General features: G+C 42.5%; 1 protein-coding gene across 4 annotated transcripts in view; it reads left to right on the forward strand.

Moving 5' to 3' along the window:
* ADGRG4 (adhesion G protein-coupled receptor G4) overlaps positions 1 to 21,199 on the forward strand; it is a 1,842,483-nt gene that overhangs the window by 1,123,523 nt on the left and 697,761 nt on the right. For all 4 annotated transcript variants that reach the window (XM_078688599.1, XM_078688601.1, XM_078688598.1 and 1 more), the window contains exon 14: positions 10,174 to 10,378. In XM_078688599.1, the coding sequence (XP_078544725.1) occupies positions 10,174 to 10,378 (205 nt within the window). The remainder of the gene's footprint in view (positions 1 to 10,173; positions 10,379 to 21,199) is intronic.

The following is a 21,199-nucleotide window of genomic DNA, read 5'->3' on the forward strand; positions in this document are numbered from 1 at the left end:
CCCTTTCACTCAGCATATTAAAAATCTCTGATTTGTGTTTCTGCAGAGAACAACAATTCAGTGATAAGCTTTTGAAATAATAACATTAGGATGTTCCAATACATTCACATCACAAGGTGCGATAGAAAAGTTGCAGTGTTTACATTGCACATTTTCCTCCCCTACCTGTATGGTGCCAATACATTCCTTATGCATCGGGGGCGAGGTCCTTGAGATTGATGGAAGAGAACTGCCTAAGATGGCTGTTAAAACGTGCAGGGGGACTGGCCCCTGGCCAGCCGCGACAGGCGCAGACGGGCTTGCCTTAGGTCTCTTCAAGAGAGGCGTCAGAGTCTCCAGCCAATCAGGAGGAAAGGGGCAGGGCAAACCACAGAGGGCCTACAACTCCAAGCTCCACATACGTCAGGAGAGCTAGTCCCCTGCACATCACCATGAGATGGGGGCTCACATAAAGAGGAGTCACACACATAAAAAGTTAAAAGGAGGGGAGCCAGGCACCTGCCAGGACTATAAGTGCTGCAAGGAAAAACAAAAGGGCTGATAATAAAAAACACAGGAGCCAGGCACCACCCACATCCAGAGGTGTAACAAGGAAACGAAAGTGAGTAAAAGAGCTCACGCACAGGTGGGTACGCACAACACTCCAGAAGGAGTGAAATAAACACTCAGACGGCTGGTGGGATCACAATGGCAACAGGAGATCTCTCCCCAGAGATCAGGTTTGGCGTGTTATGCATCGGTCATATTAAAATAGGCCTCGTCAAGTCAGAACACATCACTCCCAAGAGTCTCATGGCACTTGCAGATGGCTCTGACAAAGAGATAGTTTTAAAAAAGCCATGTCTTCAGGTTTTTACGGAAGCAGCTGTGTTCGGGGGATGTTGCGCAGGTGTAAAGGCATCTTATTCCAAGATGCCGGAGCAAGAAAAGAGAAGTATGAATTCTGAGAGGAGTAAGCAGGGCCTCATTGCTGGATCTCAGCAGTCTGCCTGGCTGATACCAGCGTAACTGCTGCGACCAGTATTTGGGACAATTACCATACATTTCCTTATGGGTCAGGCACAGAATCTTTAAGAGAATTTGTTTTTTTCACTGGAAGCCAGTGGAGAGCTTTTAGACTGGGAGCAGACGAAAATCTTTGCGGAAGGTTGAGGACCAGCCTGGCTGCCGAGTTCTGCAGGACCTGAAACCTGTTCAGAAAGCTTTCATTGATTGAGAGCAATAGGGCATTACCATAGTCCATTCTGTTTATAATAAGTCCCTATATTAATCGTTTTCGGGCTTCAGTAGGGATCCATTTGAAAACCTTCCGCAGACTCCGCATTATGCCAAAGCAGGTGCCGGTTACATGATTTATTTGGTTCTTCATGGACAGTTGGTTATCCAGAATCTGGGTGTCATCAGCGTAAGATATGACTCCAAAGCCGTAAGATCTGTTCACCTCAGCCAACGGAGTCCTGTACAAATTAAACAGCGTGTGGCTCAGAATAGAGCCCTGTGGTACTCACCAGTCTTTCATTAGCACTGCAGTTGCCGATCTGCACTGTGGTTGCACGGTGCGATAAGTAGCTGTGAAACCATTTCAGGGCATTTTCTCTGACACCTATCTCCCAAAGCCGCTGTTTTAAAATGCTGTGGGAGATGGTGTCAAAGGCGGTGGACAGATCAAGCAGGACAAGGATGACTGGCTGACGTTTGTCTAACGCCAGTCTGATGTTGTCAGTGAGCTCGATCAGTGCTGACTCAGTACTGTGCGCCGACCTGAACCCAGACTGTGAGGGGTCTAAGAGTTCATGGCTTTCAAGATGGTCAACAAGCTGTTTGTTAACAAGAGATTCTAGCGCCTTCCCGAAATAGGGGAGTAATGATATAGGACGATAGTTTAAAAGAAGTTTGGGATCGGCTGTCGGTTTTTAAAAATCGGTTTTACACTGGCAGCTTTCCATATTATAGGAAAGTCCGCCTCCAAAAGTGTCTTGTTAAATTAGCTAGTTATTCTTTCCAATAATGCCGGGGCAATAATGGAGAGAAATTTGGGCGGAATAGGGTCAGTGGGGGAGTCAGACTTTATCTTCTGCAAGACAGAAGTGACTGACTTGCAGTCCCATTTTGCAAAATCATTTAGAAAATAAGAAAGGTCTGGTAAAGGGGCGGAAGGATCTTCAAGATTGGTGCTATTGTGTTGAGATATGAGAGAGTGATGAATAGCTGTAATTTTTTCCTCAAAGAATTTAGATAGACAATCAGTCCAGTCTTGGGTGGCAGGTATTAATGGCTGATTGCTAGGAGTAGTGAATTCCTTCAAAATTTGATATAGTTTTTTAGAGGAGTTTTCTTTCTTATTTATCCGATCTATAAGAAATGTTTGTTTTGCCAGTTTTATTTCCTTCATGTAGTCATTTTGCAAATTCTTGTATGTTTCACGATCGGCCCGATTTTTACTTTTGCACCATTTTCTCTCCGCGGTTCTACATGAATATTTTGTAATTCTTAATTGGTCCGTGAACCATGGGGCAGTTCTAGTCCTGATCTTAACCTTACTGAAAGGGGCAATTTTATCTAATGCAGTCAGAATAGCATTATCAAGATGTTTTGCCACTTGGTTTACGCTAGCTTCTGGGCCTAACTGGTCATGGCAAAAATGTTTTAAGAAAAGGGGCAAGGTAACTTTGTGCCATGGCCTACGCAGTATATGTTCACTTTCCCGGTCAGTTTTTTCTGCAGTTGTGGGAATGGTGAATTTTAATAAGTAATAGTCAGTCCATAATAGTGCAGTTGGGGGCTTCACCGTTATTCCAGCCAAGTTTTAAAAGAGATGATCCAAAGTATGACCTGCACAATGTGTGGAACCTACAACCAACTGGGCAAGACGAGGATGTTCATATTAGAAATCAGTTTCTCACTCAGTGTCCGGATTTGATGGTATCACTGCGTAAAAATTAAAATCTCCAATTAAGAGAAAATTGTCTGAAACTAATACATGTGGTGCAATGACCTCTAATATATTGTCTGTAAAGTCCCCTTTTGCTCCTGGCGGTCGATAAATTAGGGCCCCTCTCCAGGAGCTGCTGGTGACGCCATTGATCTTGAAGATACATATTTCTACATGGTTATATACGAGGCTTTCTAGAACAGTGATATTAAAGTCCTGTGTAGAGGCAATTAATAGATCGCCCCCTCTAGCCTCTTTCCTATCTATTCAGATCACTTTGTATTGCAGAGGAAAGGCAATGTGCACATCAAGATTGGCACTTTCGTGTAGCCAGGTCTCCGTAACAAATCAAATATCCGGGGTTGCCATGTCTAGAAGGCTCCATATCTCTAATGAATGTTTGGGGATGGAGCGGGCATTAAAATACATTGCACTAAGCTTACTTGAGGCGCTGAGTTGATTTGAGCATGAAGGTGTAATGACCTCCTTAGAACTAATTAATTTAACTGGGTACCCGATTTCTGGAATGCTAAGTATTTCTGTTGCCAGGGTGTCAGGGAATTCAACAACAGAGGTGTTTAGGTTTTTTTAGTTCTTTGCTTGAGTACCTGAGATATGCCATGATTGCCTATGTCCCAAAAATATGGGTTTTTTAGATACAAGGGGGATGACGCAGGGGACCTGGCGTCTGGTGGCGGTCAGGAGCGGACGGGTGCGGACTGGCTTTCCTTTGGTGCACACCTGCGCGCGTTCGTGCCCTTCTCCTGGCTAAATAGCGGACGTGGTGGGAAAGACTAGAGCGCTGCCCAAAGCTCCCGGTGGTGCTACCGTAAGTGAAAGAATGCCCCGAAACGACCCTCCGTTCAACCGGCACAAGCCGTGACGAACCGGGGTCAGAGGCAGCAACGTGGAGTCAGGCGGCAGAATGAGGCACATAAACAAGTGAGTGCAGCGTGGAAAGCACTTTTAAAAACATATGCACATGTGTGTTTCCACTCGGCAGTCCTGACAGCAAGTGTAGATTTAAGGTTAAAATTCCTGATTCACAAGAGTTAAAAACAACAGATCCCCAGATCACCAAATTAGCAAAGCGCCGCGGCTCGCGTCCGCGCCCTTCTCCTGGCTAAATAGGGGATGGCGTGTGAAAGACTAGAGCGTTGCCCACAGCTACCGGTGGTGCTACCGGAAGTGAAAGAACGCCCCGAAACGACCCTCCGTTCAACTGGCATAAGCCGTGATGGACCGGGGTCAGAGGCAGCAACATGGAGTCAGGCGGCAGAATGAGGCACACAAACAAGTGACTACAGTGTAGAAAGCACTTTTAAAAACATATGCACATGTGTGTTTCCACTCGGTAGTCCTGACCGCAAGCGTAGATTTAAAGTTAAAATTACTGACTCACAAGAGTTAAAAACAACAGATCACCAGATCACCAAATTAGCAAAACGCCGCTGCGCGCGTCCCTGCCCTTCTCCTGGCTAAATAGGGGATGGCGTGGGAAAGACTAGGGCGTTGCCCACAGCTTCTGGTGGTGCTACTGGAAGTGAAAGAAGGCCCCGAAACGACCCTCCTCCAACCGGCACAAGCCGTGACGGACCGGGGTCCGAGGCAGCAACGTGGAGTTAGGCGGCAGAATGAGGCACACAAACAAGTGAGTACAGCGTAGAAAGCCTTTTAAAAACATATGCACATGTGTGTTTCCACTCGCCAGTCCTGACCGCAAGCGTAGATTTAAAGTTAAAATTACTGATTCACAAGAGTTACAAACAACAGATCACCAAATTAGCAAAATGCCGCTGCGTGCTTCCACGCCCTTCTCCTGGCTAAATAGGGGATGGCGTGCGAAAGACTAGAGCGTTGCCCACAGCTTCTTATGGTGCGACCAGAAGTGAAAGAACACCCTGAAACAACCCTCCGTTCAACCGGCACAAGCCGTGACGGACCCGGGTCAGAGGCAGCAACGTGGAGTCAGGTGGCAGAATGAGGCACACAAACAAGTGAGTACAGCGTAGAAAGCACTTTCAAAAACATATGCACATGTGTGTTTCCACTCGGCAGTCCTGTCCAGAAGCGTAGATTTAAAGTTAAAATTACTGATTCACAAGAGTTAAAAACAACAGATTACCAGATCACCAAATTAGCTAAACGCAGCTGCGTGCGTCCACGCCCTTCTCCTGGCTAAATAGGGGATGGCGTGGGAAAGACTAGAGCGCTGCCCACAGTTTCCGGTGGTGCTACCGGAAGTGAAAGAACGCCCCGAAACGACCCTCCGTTCAACCGGCACAAGCCGTGACGGACCGGGGTCAGAGGAAGCAACGTGGAGTAAGGCGGCAGAATGAGGCACACAAACAAGCGAGTACAGCGTAGAAAGCACCTTTAAAAGGATATGCACATTTGTGTTTCCACTCGGCAGTCCTGACCACAAGCGTAGATTTAAAGTTAAAATTACTGATTCACAAGAGTTAAAAACAACAGATCACCATATCACCAAATTAGCAAAACGCAGCTGCGCGCGTCTGCGCCCTTCTCCTGGCTAAATAGGGGGTGGCGTGGGAAAGACTAGAGCGCTGCCCACAGCTTCTGGTGGTGCTACCAGAAGTGAAAGAATGCCCCGAAATTACCCTCCGTTCAACCCGCACAAGCCGTGACGGACCGGGGTCAGAGGCTACAACGTGGAGTCAGGTGGCAGAATGAGGCACACAAACAAGTGAGTACAGCGTAGAAAGTACTTTTAAAAACATATGTACATGTTTGTTTCCACTCGGCAGGCCTGACCGCAAGCATAGATTTAAAGTTAAAATTACTGATTCACAATATTTAAAAACAACAGATCACCAAATTAGCAAAGCGCTGCTGCGCGCTTCCGCACCCTTCTCATGACTAAATAGGGGATGGCGTGGGAAAGACTAGAACGTTGGCCACAGCTTCCAGTGGTGCTACCGGAAGTGAAAGAACGCCCCGAAACGACCATCCGTTCAACCGGCACAAGCCATGATGGACCGGGTTCAGAGGCAGCAACGTGGAGTCAGGCGGCAGAATGAGGCACAGAAACAACTGAGTACTGCGAAAAAAGTACTTTTAAAAACATTTGCACATGTGTGTTTCCACTCGGCAGTTGAGACCGCAAGCGCAGATTTAAAGTTAAAATTACTGATCCACAAGAGTTAAAAACAACAGATCACCAAATTAGCAGAGCTAAAATACATGCCAATGCAGATCCTGACTGTGCAGTTTAAACTGCCATGTCGATTTGTCATTTAAAACCCATTACTAAGCAATAAACTCTCCTTTTATAACATATAAGTCACCTCTAAGGTAGGCCCAAAGTAGCCCGTAGGGAAGGGTTCTATGTAATTAAAAATTAGGACATGTACTTTAAAGTTTTATATGTTCAGGTAGTAAGAAAACTCCCAAATTAGTGTTTTACTCCTGTGAGGCCTACCCCTCCTGTAGGTTAACATTGGGGAGTCCTTGTTACATCTAATGTGCTGTAGGAGGTAGATCTGTCAAGTTTAGTACCGTTGGAATTGTAATGATAAATGATCTTTAATGGCAAAGTAAAATTTCATCATTACAATTTTGCAAATGACCCTTTTAGAAATTTTTTTTTTTTTTGCTCTTAGCCCTGTGTCCCTGCAGCGTGTGTCTGATAAACATCTAGGAAGGGTGACAGCCGGACCTTGTATATTCCCCCTATAAAGCCACACACAATGGGAGCTTAGGTGTGACTTAATGGACCATCCTGACACGATGGACGGGAAGAGCTGTGAAGAGGTTCACATTTACACCTGAATAGATGGCGTCCTGTCCCCACAGAAAATGGCTGCATACCTCACTGTAGTGGGTCTGGAGCCAGGACAGGAAGGGAGGACGTCTGTGCACTTCAACAACCCTTCTTTGAAATATCCTCCACTTCAAAAGCACCAGTGGGTATAAAACTGGACCTCATACCCTCACACTTCAGTACACTTCTGGACCAGTGGATACACCACCGTTCTTTCTTGCTGTGCTGAGCTGCTGCTGTTCTGGTCTGGGTGACAAGGACTGGACCTGCATCACTTGACTTACAGAACCCAGAGTGACTCCAAGGGCTAGTTACCAAGCCTCCTAATTTGGAGTCTCAAGGCATAACAGACTTCCAACTATTCTGTTTCTGCACCTGGACTCTGACATCTGTGAGTCGAACCTGTGTAGTGGTGCCACCCCAGTTCTGGACCCTTGCAAGTGGGCCAGAGGTGTTTGTTCACACTTCACCCCAGCTACGGAAACAGAACGAGTGCATCGCTGCTACTGTGTAGTCAGTAGCTATGCATATTCCTAACTGTGGGAATCGGATCTGGCTCATCGCCCCTGTTTTTGTGGACTGAAACCAATGCTTTGCAGCATCTGCATGGTTCGGGGCCTCCGCTCTGCCTTTGGAACGACAACTGTGCAACAAACTTCAACTAAAGTCCTCACATCTCTCTCGACAACAGCATCAACATCAAAGCTGAAACTCTGCATCACATCTGAGCCAACGCTTTGTCACAGTTGCACTGCCAGGACCAGCTCATCGCACACAAACATGTGGATCGACATTGCCACGTCGCCCCCTCTGTGCTCTGCAGCCTCTCCGATTACAGCATTGTCAACGCAGCCCGGACTAAGGTACTTTGTCTCAATGGGCTCAACCCGGTCTCCTTTCGTGGTTGGTCTGAACTTTTGACTTCATCCCGGTGCAGCGCGGCCAGATCGCCCTTGTTGGCACTTAGTACCTTTTGACACTATTTTAACTTAACTCTTCTAAAATATATATATTCAGTTCTACTAATTGGATTTTTTTGTTTTGGTGTCAAATAATGTATTAAAGTATAATCTGTTTTTCTAATCTGGTTTGGGATTTTACCCAGAGTTAAGCACAGGTTAATCCTGCAAGGGACTGTGGCTATTGCTTGATTAAACTTCACACCCCAGTCAACCAATACCTCAATTTCTTACAGGGAGCAATACGTATTCTGTTCCCCTGCCCACACTTCCACAGGCAGGGATACACAACTAAAGTCTTCTTCCAGTGGGCGGGTGCATTTCTAAATCTCCTGCCGGCGGGTAGCAGACTTCCATGTTTTCTCCTGTTTTGCAGGAGATTTAAAATGTTCCAGCCAGACTGGAGCAAATATATGTTTCTCTGCCCATGGTAGTGAGGTCAGGTAAACCACTGTGTCCTGGGAGGGGGTCTTCCCATGGACACGGTCACTGAGCTGCCCCGGGGATGGCGGCTAGGGCCCTTTAAAGGCTCAGGGAAGGCACCATGTGACTCCCCTCCCTTTCATTAAGTGTTATATTATTTACATTTCATCCCCATGGACTCCAATTACTTGGTCTTGGGGAATGGGGTCCCAGGGCCTCTTTAAGCTCTGGGAAAGGGACCGTGCACCACCATCCCTTGTTTTGTTCTTTGGCCCCTGGGGATGGGTACCCCGGGGCCGAACAGAGGCCTGGAGAGGTGGGCCACATGTCTCAAATATAAAATCAAACATTGCATTCCAGGGCATTGGCCAAGCCTGGGGGAGAGCTTTCTTTAAACAAGCACAGTGCACGTGCTTTTTTTTATTTTCTTTTTTGCCGTTTTTTGCTCAAAAAAGTATTAAACAGATTTGCACAAAATCGATAAACCTCTTGCCAGGTCTTAATCTTCCCATTTTATACATATAAATCACCCCTAAAGTAGGCCCTGGACAACCCAAAGGGCAAGGTGCAATGTATTCAAAAGGTAGGGTATGCACTTTTAGGTTTTACATGCTCTGGTATTCAAAAACTACACACATGTTATTCACTACTACAAGGCCTATCTCTCCCATGGGTTATCATTGGGATTACCGTTCGACATCTTTTAAGAGTATTACCAATTGTGAAGAGATAGACTTTTCAAGTGTGGTGTCTCTGGACCCACAATTTAAAATCACAATGTATGGTGAAGTGTGATTTTAAATTGCAAGTCTCAAAATGCCCCTTTTAGAAAGCTGGCATTGTTTTGCCATTCTGTGCCTGCTGCCTGTCTCTGGATAGGCATCTGGGGTGGGTGACAGCTGGGCGTTGTGCATTCCCTCTAGACAGCCACACACAAAGGGATCTTGAATGTGACTGATGGGCCATCTAAATCCTGACGGGCCATCCTGGGCAGGATGGGAGGGAGGTGCTGGACACAGCATCACACTTACTTCTGAATAGGCTGTGTCCATCGCGGTCAGCCTCAACTTTTGGACCTGGTCAAGTGCAACCAGACAGCCTCAGTCGACGCTTTATGATTTTAAGCACTACCGTACAATTTATTCTTTAAAAATTCAGATCTAAAGTTATACTTATTGTATTTTTATTGTTTTTGTCTTGTTTTTGTTCATAAAATTAAGTTATTTTTGTCTAACCTGATGTTGTACCTTTTTGTGTGGTGTATTCACTGTTTTGCTGTTTGAGGTGTTCTGAAGGTATGCCTGATTGCTCTGTACCAAGCTACCAGAGGATGAGCACAGGTTAATTTAGAGTGTGTTTGTGGCTTACCCTGACAAGGATTGTGGTTCCTGCTTGGACAGGGTACACACCTCTGTCAACCAGAAACCCAATTTCTAACAGACATAATTAAATGTTATATGTAGTAGGTATTTGTTTTTTATTGATCACTTGTTGACTTTCCTTTCATTTGTAATGCAAGGCAGGCAAATGTGATTATCTTTACAGGCCATAGTCTCTACATAGCATTGGTGAACATCCTGTAATCACCTTCTGAAATGTACCTCCATGTGAAGTTAGGTTGCAAAGTGTTATTAGAGGTGTTATTAGAGGTGATTTTTTGTAATAATGACTTTGCTTAATCATACTTTATTTCCATGATAAGGAGTTAGTATCAGTGTTATTGTTTATCATGTTTAGTTTCCCAAACTATGACACACATTTGCAATGATGCTGATATTTGTGAGCCTATAACAGTAACACAAATTCGAAAATAATATTGCTATGTTATATATCAACTGTGGTTTCAAAAACAAAATCATTGAAACAGTGGTGAAAACACATTTTGAGTCTGGAGGCACAAAGATGTTAGCGGGAAACCTTGTTTAGCCTACAACACTTTAAGTATGGGACTTAAATCCGTTTATTATGTACAGGTTCATGTATAATCACATTTTATATTGCAGCTGAATATTAAACTAACTTATTTGGCTTTTGGTAGATAAGATGACACAATTTTCCTTTAAAATCTATTCCAGAAAATGCTCCAGATGTTGCAGAACATATTTTAAATCTCTCAATCCAAAATAATATGCTGTCAAAGGAGGAAGTTGAAGTTCTTCTTAACAAAACCTATGAAATAATTCAGATCGCAGACATTGATGAGAGCTTTGGCCACAACATACTCCATGTAATTAGTGAAGTATTAGAGAAAGCTGACCAGCTGCGACAATTTACAAACCGGTGAGTAAACAAAAGCATACTGTCAATCTTCAAATTGTGCAGCATTTACCAACAATATTTTTGCATTATAACTATTCTGACTCGAGTTAGGCAATTAACAATGTTACTGCTACCTATAGATATTAGTAGGGTTAGCCTCAGAGGGGGCAGAGAGGACATAGATTTGGCATGAGCACTGTCAAAGTTCCCGTTAGGCTCATCAAAGTTGCGCTAATTTCTTGGAGCAATCCTTGGATCACCATGGATAGTGTGGCTCAAACAGAAAAGACTGAAAAAGGTGTCTGATGTTTGTCTTACAGGAAATGCAAGAAACGTGAAAAAAGGCCACGGTGTACTTCACACCATTCGTTTTTACACTGACCAAAGGTTTTCCATGGGCTCTGGTAAAATATTAGTGTCCAGACCTACAGGATGGTTTCCTCAGACTATGGTCCACTTCTATTAAAAAGAAGAATTATAAGGTTCCCCACAACTCAGCTTTTTGGCTTACAATAAATGCCACGTGCTAGCTGATCCACTCAAATGTTTCCAGTCAGGCAATGGCTTCCTCTCATTTAGGACATTCTGTACCATTAAGACTTGGGAGGGAAGTTCCATACAACATCATATTTCATTGGCAAGACCTTGTTCCCTTTTGCCCTTTAGGTCAGAAGGAGATTTATACAACCAGTCCAGGACCAAAATGTTAGTAGTAGAAGTTCAGACACAGCATGAGACTTATCTGCAATGCCTTACACCAGGCAGGTAGTATGATTTAAAAAGCAGCAGTCACAAAAGTGTTCTCTCCTTGTAAGATGCAGGCAGGTTCTTTCTTTAAAGTGGCTCAAGTCGGACATTTTAAAAAGGATAAACTGTCACTCATTGCATCTGTGATCCTAGTCTGTTGCCATAAAATTCCAAAGCTTCTCACTCCAAATTTGGTAGTAAAGTTATGCAGTTCCTTTTGCTATGTACATATGTCACGTACCAAAACTAAACAACTTTCTTCCTACTTCACAAACTAAAAACGGTGAACTCCTATTTCAAATATGCAGAGCTGTTCCCGTCTTCCAACTATAGCTTTGGCCTTCCCACGTGTCCACTGGGCCCAAGCCTTTTATAAGGTGTAAATCCCCTCAGCCTCACTGTCATTTCCTCAGAATAAGGAACGTTACCACAGGCTATATTCAGTTGCAGATTAAAAACTTTGCAGGACACGGGTTTCCTGCCTCCCACCATGGACATTGATAAAATTGCAGGTTATCCAGAAAAAAACACAATGGGGAGGGAACATGTACAAACAATGGATTTGGGACCTCAAACAAGATGGCGGCAATCTAGAAGCTGATCATATTGTTTTGATCCCCTTTCCTTGGCAGAGAAAAATTAGCACCATCTGGCAGCCGCAAAGGCACAGATCTGGGGGAAGAGGACTACAGTGACACTACAAAGGAGAGGGGCAACATGCGGCCTCCGGGGACAAAAGTAGGTAACAAACCAAGAGGCGTGCTTTGAGGAAGGTGTGACTACAAGCCCCTCTAGCCGTGTTTTTGACCATGAGGCAAGAGTATTGCCTAACTAGAAATACGGAGTATCAATAAGTAACTGAATGTATTTTGTGTATACACATTAGGTGTGCACTTCACTGTATCCTCATTATAGGATTTATTAGGAGTGGTAGGCATGGGGCTGCACCCTGTGTAGTCCTGAAGAATAGCTTGTAGGGGACAGCTCGAAACATGTTGACACAGATGTAATACTAGGGGAACTGAACTCATTAAGGTCAATTTCTCCCTGGTATTAACCCCTGATTTTAACCATACCAGCTAGAGGCGGGAATAAAATAGTAGCTCACTAGTTACGTATTTTTAAGATTTATTTTCTTTCAACTCCTCATCACTGCACCTCACGTAATCCATAACTAAGTGCTCCTACATAGTTCGCATGATGCAGCATGCCTCAATCCGTAGAGGATTGAGAGGAACCCCAATGATGTTGCATGCCATCTGGGGCAAACCCTGGTGGGTGAGGGGTCTCTAGAAAAATAGTATTTTTTCCTAGTAAGGTGATCACAACGAACTTTTGTTGAATCCTATTTCCCCCATAGGTTAGTTTTTACTTCGATATACTTGAATTTTGTGTAACTAAATACAGAATGGAGGGTAAACCTAGCCTTAACCTCTAACTCCCCCGTTTTTTTGGTTGTATAATTTAAAAAGCAGCTAGCACAAAAGTGCTCTCTCCTTGTAAGATGCAGGCAGGTTCTTTCTTTAAAGTGGCTCAAGTCAGATGTTTTAAAAAGGATAAACTGTCAGTCATTGCTGCTGTGATCCTAGTCAGTTGCCATAAAATTCCAAGGCTTCTCACTCCAAATTTGGTAGTAAAGTTATGCAGTTCCTTTTGCTATGTACATATGTCATGTACCAAGACTAATCAAACTACTTCCTGCTTCACAAACAAGAAATTGTGAAGTTCTATTTCAAATATGCAGAGCTGTTCCCGCCTTCCAACTATATCCTTGGCCCTCCCACTAGTCCACTGAGCCCAAGCCTTTTATAAGGTGTGAATTCTCTCAGTCTTACGTCATTTCCACAGAATAAGGAAAATTATCAAAAGCTATATTCAGTTGCAGATTAAAAACTTGGCAGGACCAAGGGGTTTCCTGCCTCCCACCATGGACATTGATAAAAAATGCAGGTTATCCAGAAAAAGACACAGTGGGGAGGGAACATGTAAAAACAATGGATTTAGGACCTCAAACAAGATGGCGGCAATCTAGAAGCTGAGCATATTGTTTTGGTACCCTTTCCGTAGCAGAGAAAAATCAGTACCATCTGGCAGCCGCCAAGGCACAGATCTGGGGGGAGAGGACTGCAGGGAAACTATGAAGGAGAGGGGCAACATAAGGCAACGCGAGTTAGAGGTTTTCGAGGTGGATGCTTGACAAGCGAGCAGGGCCTCAGTGTCCCACGACACAACATTGAATGCAACTCAGATCACAGAGAGAAAAATCTACAAGAGGGAAAGTGGAAACATCTTCATGACCCATCAGCCCACACTGCAGAAATGGAAAATCCACCTAATACACTTCCTCTTAACAGTAGGCATAAAGTAGTGCCCCCATGGCACCCCGATTTGTAGAGATTTGGGTGCAGTCCAAAGTTAGCTGCACCGTCAATATAGGGGTGAGCGGACAAGTGAGGGGGATAAAATATAGTGAACACCATAAGTGGTAAGACAAAATGTTTTGTTTATTTGCTCTTAAAGCCTAGTGATGATTGTGTGGTGGGTGTGGGAAGCCCGTTCTTTGCTGTGATACATTATATGCTCTTGTGTAGGTATGATTGTGTGGGGGTATGAGTCACTCATTCATTGCTAGTGTGGACACTAGATGCCCTCGTGTAGGGATGATTAGATGGGGGTGTGGGTCACCCATTCTTTGCTAGTGTGGATGCTGATGCTGTTGTACACTTTATGCTTTAGCGTGGTTCCATTGGATGGTATGTGGCCGTGTTCTTATCTTGATTTTTGTTTACGCTCTGTATTGTGATCTGCCATGCCACTTGGTGTTTGTTTCCCTTTGTGCTGCCTTAAGTGCTAGCATGGTCAACTGGTGTGTTCTGTGGCATGTGGGGTTGGTGTGAGATGTGGGGTGTGGTAAAGTGCAGTGTTGTCTACTGGAGTTGTGAAGGGGTGGAGATGTGTCTCGTTCATTACTCAGTGTGGGTATATGTTTTTTTTGTTTGTTTTAATTAAAACAAAATAGGAGAGTTCATAGACATTACAGCATACAATAATATCATATATAAATACATATTTAAAAATGTGGAGGAAAAAGAAAATTGATTTAAACCTACAGTATAAGATATTACGGTATGATAGGTATTCATTTTCAAATACTCAGCAGTGCAATCACAATATTCCTAAGGCAAAAAATGTTTTGTTTCATTATCAATTAAAGTGCAGAGTGCTAAACCAGAACATATACATACATGTATACCCTATCACGTTATACCTAATGTAACAAGAGAGCAGAAAGAGATCCCATTAAAGTAAAGTGCGGAGTGCTAGATCCGGACATGTACCTACATATATGTTCTATCCTTTATATCAACTACAAGATGTTTTCCTATATTTAAAACACACACTAATATTTCTCATACTTTCTTATTGTTCCTGATATTGCGTATTTCTTTTCTAATTCTTGTATTCTGGACAATTTTGCCCTCCACGTGTTAAACGTAGGCACTTTCTCTGTTCTCCGGAGTTGTAGGATTAGAGATATTGCTATTAAAGCTACAATAAACAACGCTTCCTCGTGAGCAGAATTAGCAGGAGAGCAGCAAATGGCCCCACCTTTACAGGCTTTGGAAGCAAATTGTCAGCAGACTGATTTAATAGCACACCCTGAGGCGGACCAGCTTTCTTAGGGGTCCTTTTCTTTATCCAATCTCAGTTCGAGTAATTCAATTAATGATGCCCTCATTGGCAACTCACCCATGGTACGTCAATGCAAACTCTACAAACAGGGCTTTCTTACAACTGCATTAGGCTTGTCGACAGGCTTTTGTACTGAGATATTGGCAAACATTGACCAAGACAAGGGCATTCAGCCCATTTTGTCGCTTATTATCATCGCTACCAATTTCTCTGTCATAAATTATTTTTAATTTAGTGGTGATTCCAAACCAAGGCATTTAGGCAAGACTATATAACCAACTCCCTCCCAAATAGTGGGATCAGGGCAAACAGCGACCAGGATAACGGCAATCAGCCCATCTCACTGTCTACCGTCATCACTATCAACTCTTCAGGTGCAAATGATTCTGCATCTAGTGGTGATTCCAAAACCAACTCTCTCCCAAATATTGGGACTTGGCGGCAACTAATCAATACATTAGATGCCACGGCCAAAGCCCTGGAATGTCAGTCCAACAAGTTCGATATCCAACTCTCTCGTCTTGAAATGCCAGCACAGTACATATCCACTATAGACTCACGTTTTGAATGACTTAACACTGCCATAAGCTTTTTACTTTTAGATGCTCTTAAACCATCCACACATAATTTAGCTCCCGCTTCCACTCTTAACAACGAAGATTGTATGTGTGCTATTCTTATGGTCAAGCTGCTTGCTCTAACTGCACTAGTGGGTGATTTACTACAGGAAGTAAAAATGGTTGGTAAGGTGCAATCCATGAATGGCAACTCTCTAGATATAATACAAACAATGCCCCTGCAAGGCACTGTCATTCAATCACTGCCAGCCCTACCTCTAGTAGATTCTCACAAAAAACTCATTGATGTTAAAAACTCAAAACCACCAAAGAATAATGTGGTAGCCCATGCGGAGATCCATTCAGTGACTAGTAACATTGAACCTTTAAATAAGAACTGTAATGAAATTCTCAACTTGGAAGGAAAAAATACAGGCAATTAAAGTAATGCTAAAAATCCATTCGACAATTCGGAAAATAGGACAGCAATACTATGCAGCACTTTATCAGAACAACTATTGAAGCAGAATAGGAAGCGGCTTAGGAAATTCAATAAAAACAGGTTAAGATCCAGAAAAGTATGAGACAGGCAGTGAAGTTTGAGGAATATTTTCATCTGGACAAGCAGGCAACACCAATAGGGCAAAAGATTGTCATCTACTCAAATTCTCAAAAATCAGATTGCAGCACATTTTCCCAAAATCTTAATGCCATGCCCAATCCAAATAATTCCATCAGGGCACAAACCATCATTAATGCAGTTTCTAAAAGACCATTTGGTACAAACCTGGTGACTCCCTCTACAGTGCTAAAAACTGATTCCAGTACTGATACAGATTCTGCCCCTCGATTTATAAAAAAGGGGGAAACCAGACTGCATCAGCCACCAGTCATCACCGCATTCTGTAGTGGGCATCGCAACATCAGCAGCCCAAATGCCACTTCAAACCAGTCAACACAATCAATTCATATAGACATCCAGAGTGAACACCCTCCATCGGATCTAAAGATAAAGTTGGCAAGTCTAACTGCAACAACTAATCATCTCAATTTAGATTCTTCAGCAACTTTAGGGCTTGCCTGTAAAATTGCAACAACGTCCAGTAATTATTAAAATCATTTGAAAGATAGTTGTGTAGACATTAAAAGTATGCAACCGTGAGAACTGCCTAATCACTTATTGATAAGTGAAACCATAAATGTGAATCAGCAGAGCTTTACAAACTCAACAATGCCATTTCATAATGCTGACGCCCCCATGATAATTTTTTGCCCAACGGTATTCCGCGCCCTCAGGTGGCTTAAAACCAGGAGCTGGGTCAGGTAACCTACAAACATATGGATCTCCTCCTACCCTGCCTTTTGCTGGTAAAGACTGCTTACATCACTCCTTTTTAAAAGATCAAGTTTTAACAACAATATGGCACCCTGATTATGCCCCACAAGGCAACGTTGACATTTTGAATTGAGGAAATTGAACAAAACTTCTAGCATCACACACAAATTTTTGCCATCTGAAATCTAATAATATCACTGCCATATAATTCATTGCGTTGGACGTTCTAACCCATAAAGCAGTATCATGGTCTGATCTCGCTGCAGTAAATACAATCTGAGAAAACTGGAATATCTTTGAAGAATGGAGAATCCTGATCACCCTCCCAAAAAAGGCATGCCAGAAACTCCTTTAAAGAAGGAACGCAAACCAGACCCCATTTCACCGTCCCTAAATCAAGAAAGCGTTCATCGTCATCCAGGCAGAAAACTTGCCCATAAACTAAAGTCACTCTTAAGAAATGTGGCAGGCCCTCTCAGATCACTTGCACCAATCAATTGGCAATCATTAATCATCTACATGAGAAATAAGACCGGAAGGCAGTGCACACTTGCTGCATCACCTGCTGAAAAATCATATGCGGACTAGGGCTGGCTTGGCCAGCCCAAAACCACTTTGACATGTATCAAGAGAACAGATTAAATCCAAATTACGAAAAAGGATCAGACTGCCAACTATGTCCTTAATGTCCTGAATGTCACAGGATTTGAAAATCTTCTAACTAACTCTGAGGCACAGTCTTTTTTAACCTTGTGAGACATTATATGCATTCAGGAGCTTTGGCGAGAGACGGACACACCAATGGAGGGCTACTATGAGTTCTACTCATCTGCAACCAGATAGTACACAAAGGGCCATGCATTGGGGGAGCCTTTAAATGTTTCTGTCAGCTCCCTGGGATTTTGCAACTATTGAGCATGCCACTAGCCACAAAGATTTTTTATGCATTGAAATCTTACTCTGTTAGCCGCCTTAGAGGCCATGTCGCTGTGAGCATTAAATGGATGCTTCCGGATGTCCAACCCACTCGTCATGCCCAAAAGCATTGCTGGATTGCACTTTCTGCTCAATCACTTTGTTTAATACCATTACTTCTTACACCATTACAATCCAATGTGAGAGTGACTACATGCCTCAGGTTTTGTCCTTAAAAAAAACAGATCAATGGTCATACCACCTTAAGCTTTAATGGCATGAATCATCCGCAACACAACTGGAGACGGGTTAAAAGGAGTTTGGAAGTGACCATAAAGTATGATAACAGAAAATTGAAACACTGAACCTGGGTAAAGTCTTAATAAATACAATCAATGACTGGCAACTCTTCATACAAACTTTTGTCTCAGATTTGGTCATTAGCCACCAAGGCATCTCATCCACAAAGCTTACAGTTACTAAACTGTGGTTAAAAAAGGAGCTAAGGTTGTAGAAAACTACATTGAGTAAAAAGTTGCATTCGCACAAACAATGATCGAACTTCGCTCTACTAGACAAAGTTGAAATTTAGTCTAGCCAGTATAAAAAACACATTTCACAAAATAAAAAAAAGTACGAGGTATAGTTCCAGACTGAACGTTTTCTGGCATGCCAAATCAAAAACTCAAAATGTTACTTGATCATAGTAAACCATCCGAATAGGGGATCAGGAACAACAACGATAAATGGAAACAATGTTACTGCAGAGAACTGGACAAAATATGCCACTGATCTGTACAAAGTCACAAGTAATTTGCCTGACCAAAATCCAGCCCCTCGTAAACAAAAGACCAAACAACAGAATTCTGCGGCAACGAATGCGAAACTTTGCCAATATGCGACAACTTTTAATGCTACAAGGAGAGCAACACTAATCCGAAAAAGCTGAGCTGATGGTGCTCCAGGCCCCAATGGCATGCCAGCTTCGATTTACAAATACAATATTCGTCTGTGGACCAGAACACTTGAAAATCTGTCTAGCTGCTGGATAATTAGAGAATCTAGTCCAACTTCCTGGCAAGGTTTGATTGTACACCCAATTTACAAAAAAGGCCCTGTGTTTCTTCCTAACAGCTATTGATATATCTCATTGCTGGATGTTGAGGCCTCATACTTTGTGCCGCTCCTGCTGGAAGATCTAGAAGAATGGGCACCCACAAAGAACATGCTGCCTTGCAATCAAACTGACTTCAAAAAAGGATCTGGCACTGTTGATAACTTTGTGGCCCTACGGGTGCTTGCAGCAAAACAAATAAAAAAGAAGGCACAGTTTTACTGCTGTTTTATAGATTACAGTAAGGCCTCTGACCATGTTAACCATCAACTACTGTGGCCCAAGCTTCTAGCCTGGCAAATTTCAGAACCACTATAACTAGGCATTTTGTTGCTTGATCCCAACACATGGGCCAGAGTAAAACTTGGATCCAACACATCAGTCTCTGATAAGGTAAGAATTGAACAAAGTGCGTATTAGCACCAGTGCTTTTTAATCTGTTTATGAGTGACCTGGTACCCGCATTAAATCTAGTAATCAGCCATGCTCCAAAAGTTGCGCATCAACATATCGCCTTGCTACTCTACGCAGATGATGTTGTTCTCTTAAGCCAAACCCCGATTGATTTAAAGACTGCTAGATGTCCTATATAGTCATTGTCACACAAACAGTATGACAAATAACTATGAAAAAAAAACAACGTTGTGATCTTCGGTTGGAAAAAGATAAAATGATGACATTGGCACCTTAATCACCATTGTCTAAATATTTCGAATAAATACAAAAATCTGGGTTGCTGGCTGAATGACAAAGAAGGTCACTCATTAAATCTAAACTCATTAAAACCGAAACTGGCGTCATTACAATTTGCTTTTCGAACAATCTTCAAAAGTACAAAACAGTACTTCTTTGACTTCACTGCTGCAAATAGTCACTGCCAAACTGATTCTAACACTTGCATACTGGACAGTGGCTTTTCCAGGGAATTTGGGCGTTTTCCTGAATTGCTCACAGGGTGTAGTCTTTAAATTACTGCTTAAATTACCATACAACACGTCTCCTTCCCAGATTAGGATGGAATTTGCATTGAACAATAAATGTATTATCTTGAAAGCTTGCATTTTAAAGTTCATGCACTCAGCATATGCAGCAGAATCTGGAACACTTACAAATCTTATTTGGCTGGAAGTTTCAATTGAACATGCAGCTTTAGTGCTTACCAGCTATGTCAGAAGAGGACTTCAAAAATACATTATCAATCCTTTCTCACTATATCACGAAGTGAAATTCTATCAACTTCGAATGTGCTGTTTTTCATCATTAGATTTTCTATCTCCATGGGAACTTCAACCTGACACTAAAATATGTCACCTATGTGGCTTGCTCCAGGAATCTTTATCACACCTGCTCTACATTTGCCCTGTTCTTTTAGAGGAATGCAGAAGATTCCTCCGGCTTCTGCTGATTAAAGAAGGTCCTCGGAAAATTCCGGCTACTGTTAATTATCTTCTGAACAATTCTCAGCCACTGGCAATCTACAAACTTATAAAATTCCTGGATGCAGCAGACAAATGTTTAAGGAAGAAAAACACTATTTTAAATACTTCAGCACTTTAAAGGGCGAGTCCCCGCCCCCTAGAGATACAGTCACGCAGCCATGAAACTCCTTGTAGATAATTTGATTCATTTGCACCTTAAGGTTTTTATTGTTGCACAGTTAACTTAAAAAAATTACAAAGACAATAGATACAACTGGCTGAGCCATATGTTCTTATTGCTGTAGACTCTACTCTTAGTCAATAAACACCGCACTTAAATTATATGGCCATATCTTGGTAAGCGAACTGACTAGTCAAGCTATAAACCTCAGAGGCACTGTATTTTATTGTCAAGGGTGAAAACTCTCTATTTTTATATGTGACTGAAAAGGCATATTTTAAAAACTACATGTCTTTTATTAAAATGTGTTTTAAACCATTTTTCTTCATGAACTGTTTACATCATTACGATAGAGTAGTTGCTACTTGCTGATCACCTTTTAACATAATACTATTATATTCATGTGATTATTTTTATTTTTAATTGCTGTTTATGGCACCTGGCACTTTAATGGACTTGATTGTCTAAATAAAGTATTTGATGATCTGTGCAATTACATTTTCAGAGGAAAGTTTATGAGAGAAAGCTAGATCTTGGTCCTTAAAGTGTGCTTTTTGTGACTTGGTGTAATTTCGTTCAGCAGTTTTTGAGAAATTAACATTAAAAAAATAGAGATATTTTACACACTAAAGGTTCAATCAACTCTGGATGGGAAATGGATTGGCAATCTCAACCACTCATTCTGATTGGCTATTTTTATCACCATTTTAGGACTCGGGTACTCAGTCCTTGAGTCCTAAAAATAAAACAAAATAAGATGTAAGGGGCAAAACAGGCACCCTGATCCTCTGGGTTTTGTGTTGGTAGGGTTCCAGAGGAGTCAAATAAAAAACAAATTGGTGTTTCATGGATTTGCAGATCCACAGCGATGCCCTACATGA

This window comes from Lissotriton helveticus, chromosome 4_1 (genome assembly GCF_964261635.1).
Source record: "Lissotriton helveticus chromosome 4_1, aLisHel1.1, whole genome shotgun sequence".
Lineage (NCBI taxonomy): Eukaryota > Metazoa > Chordata > Amphibia > Caudata > Salamandridae > Lissotriton > Lissotriton helveticus.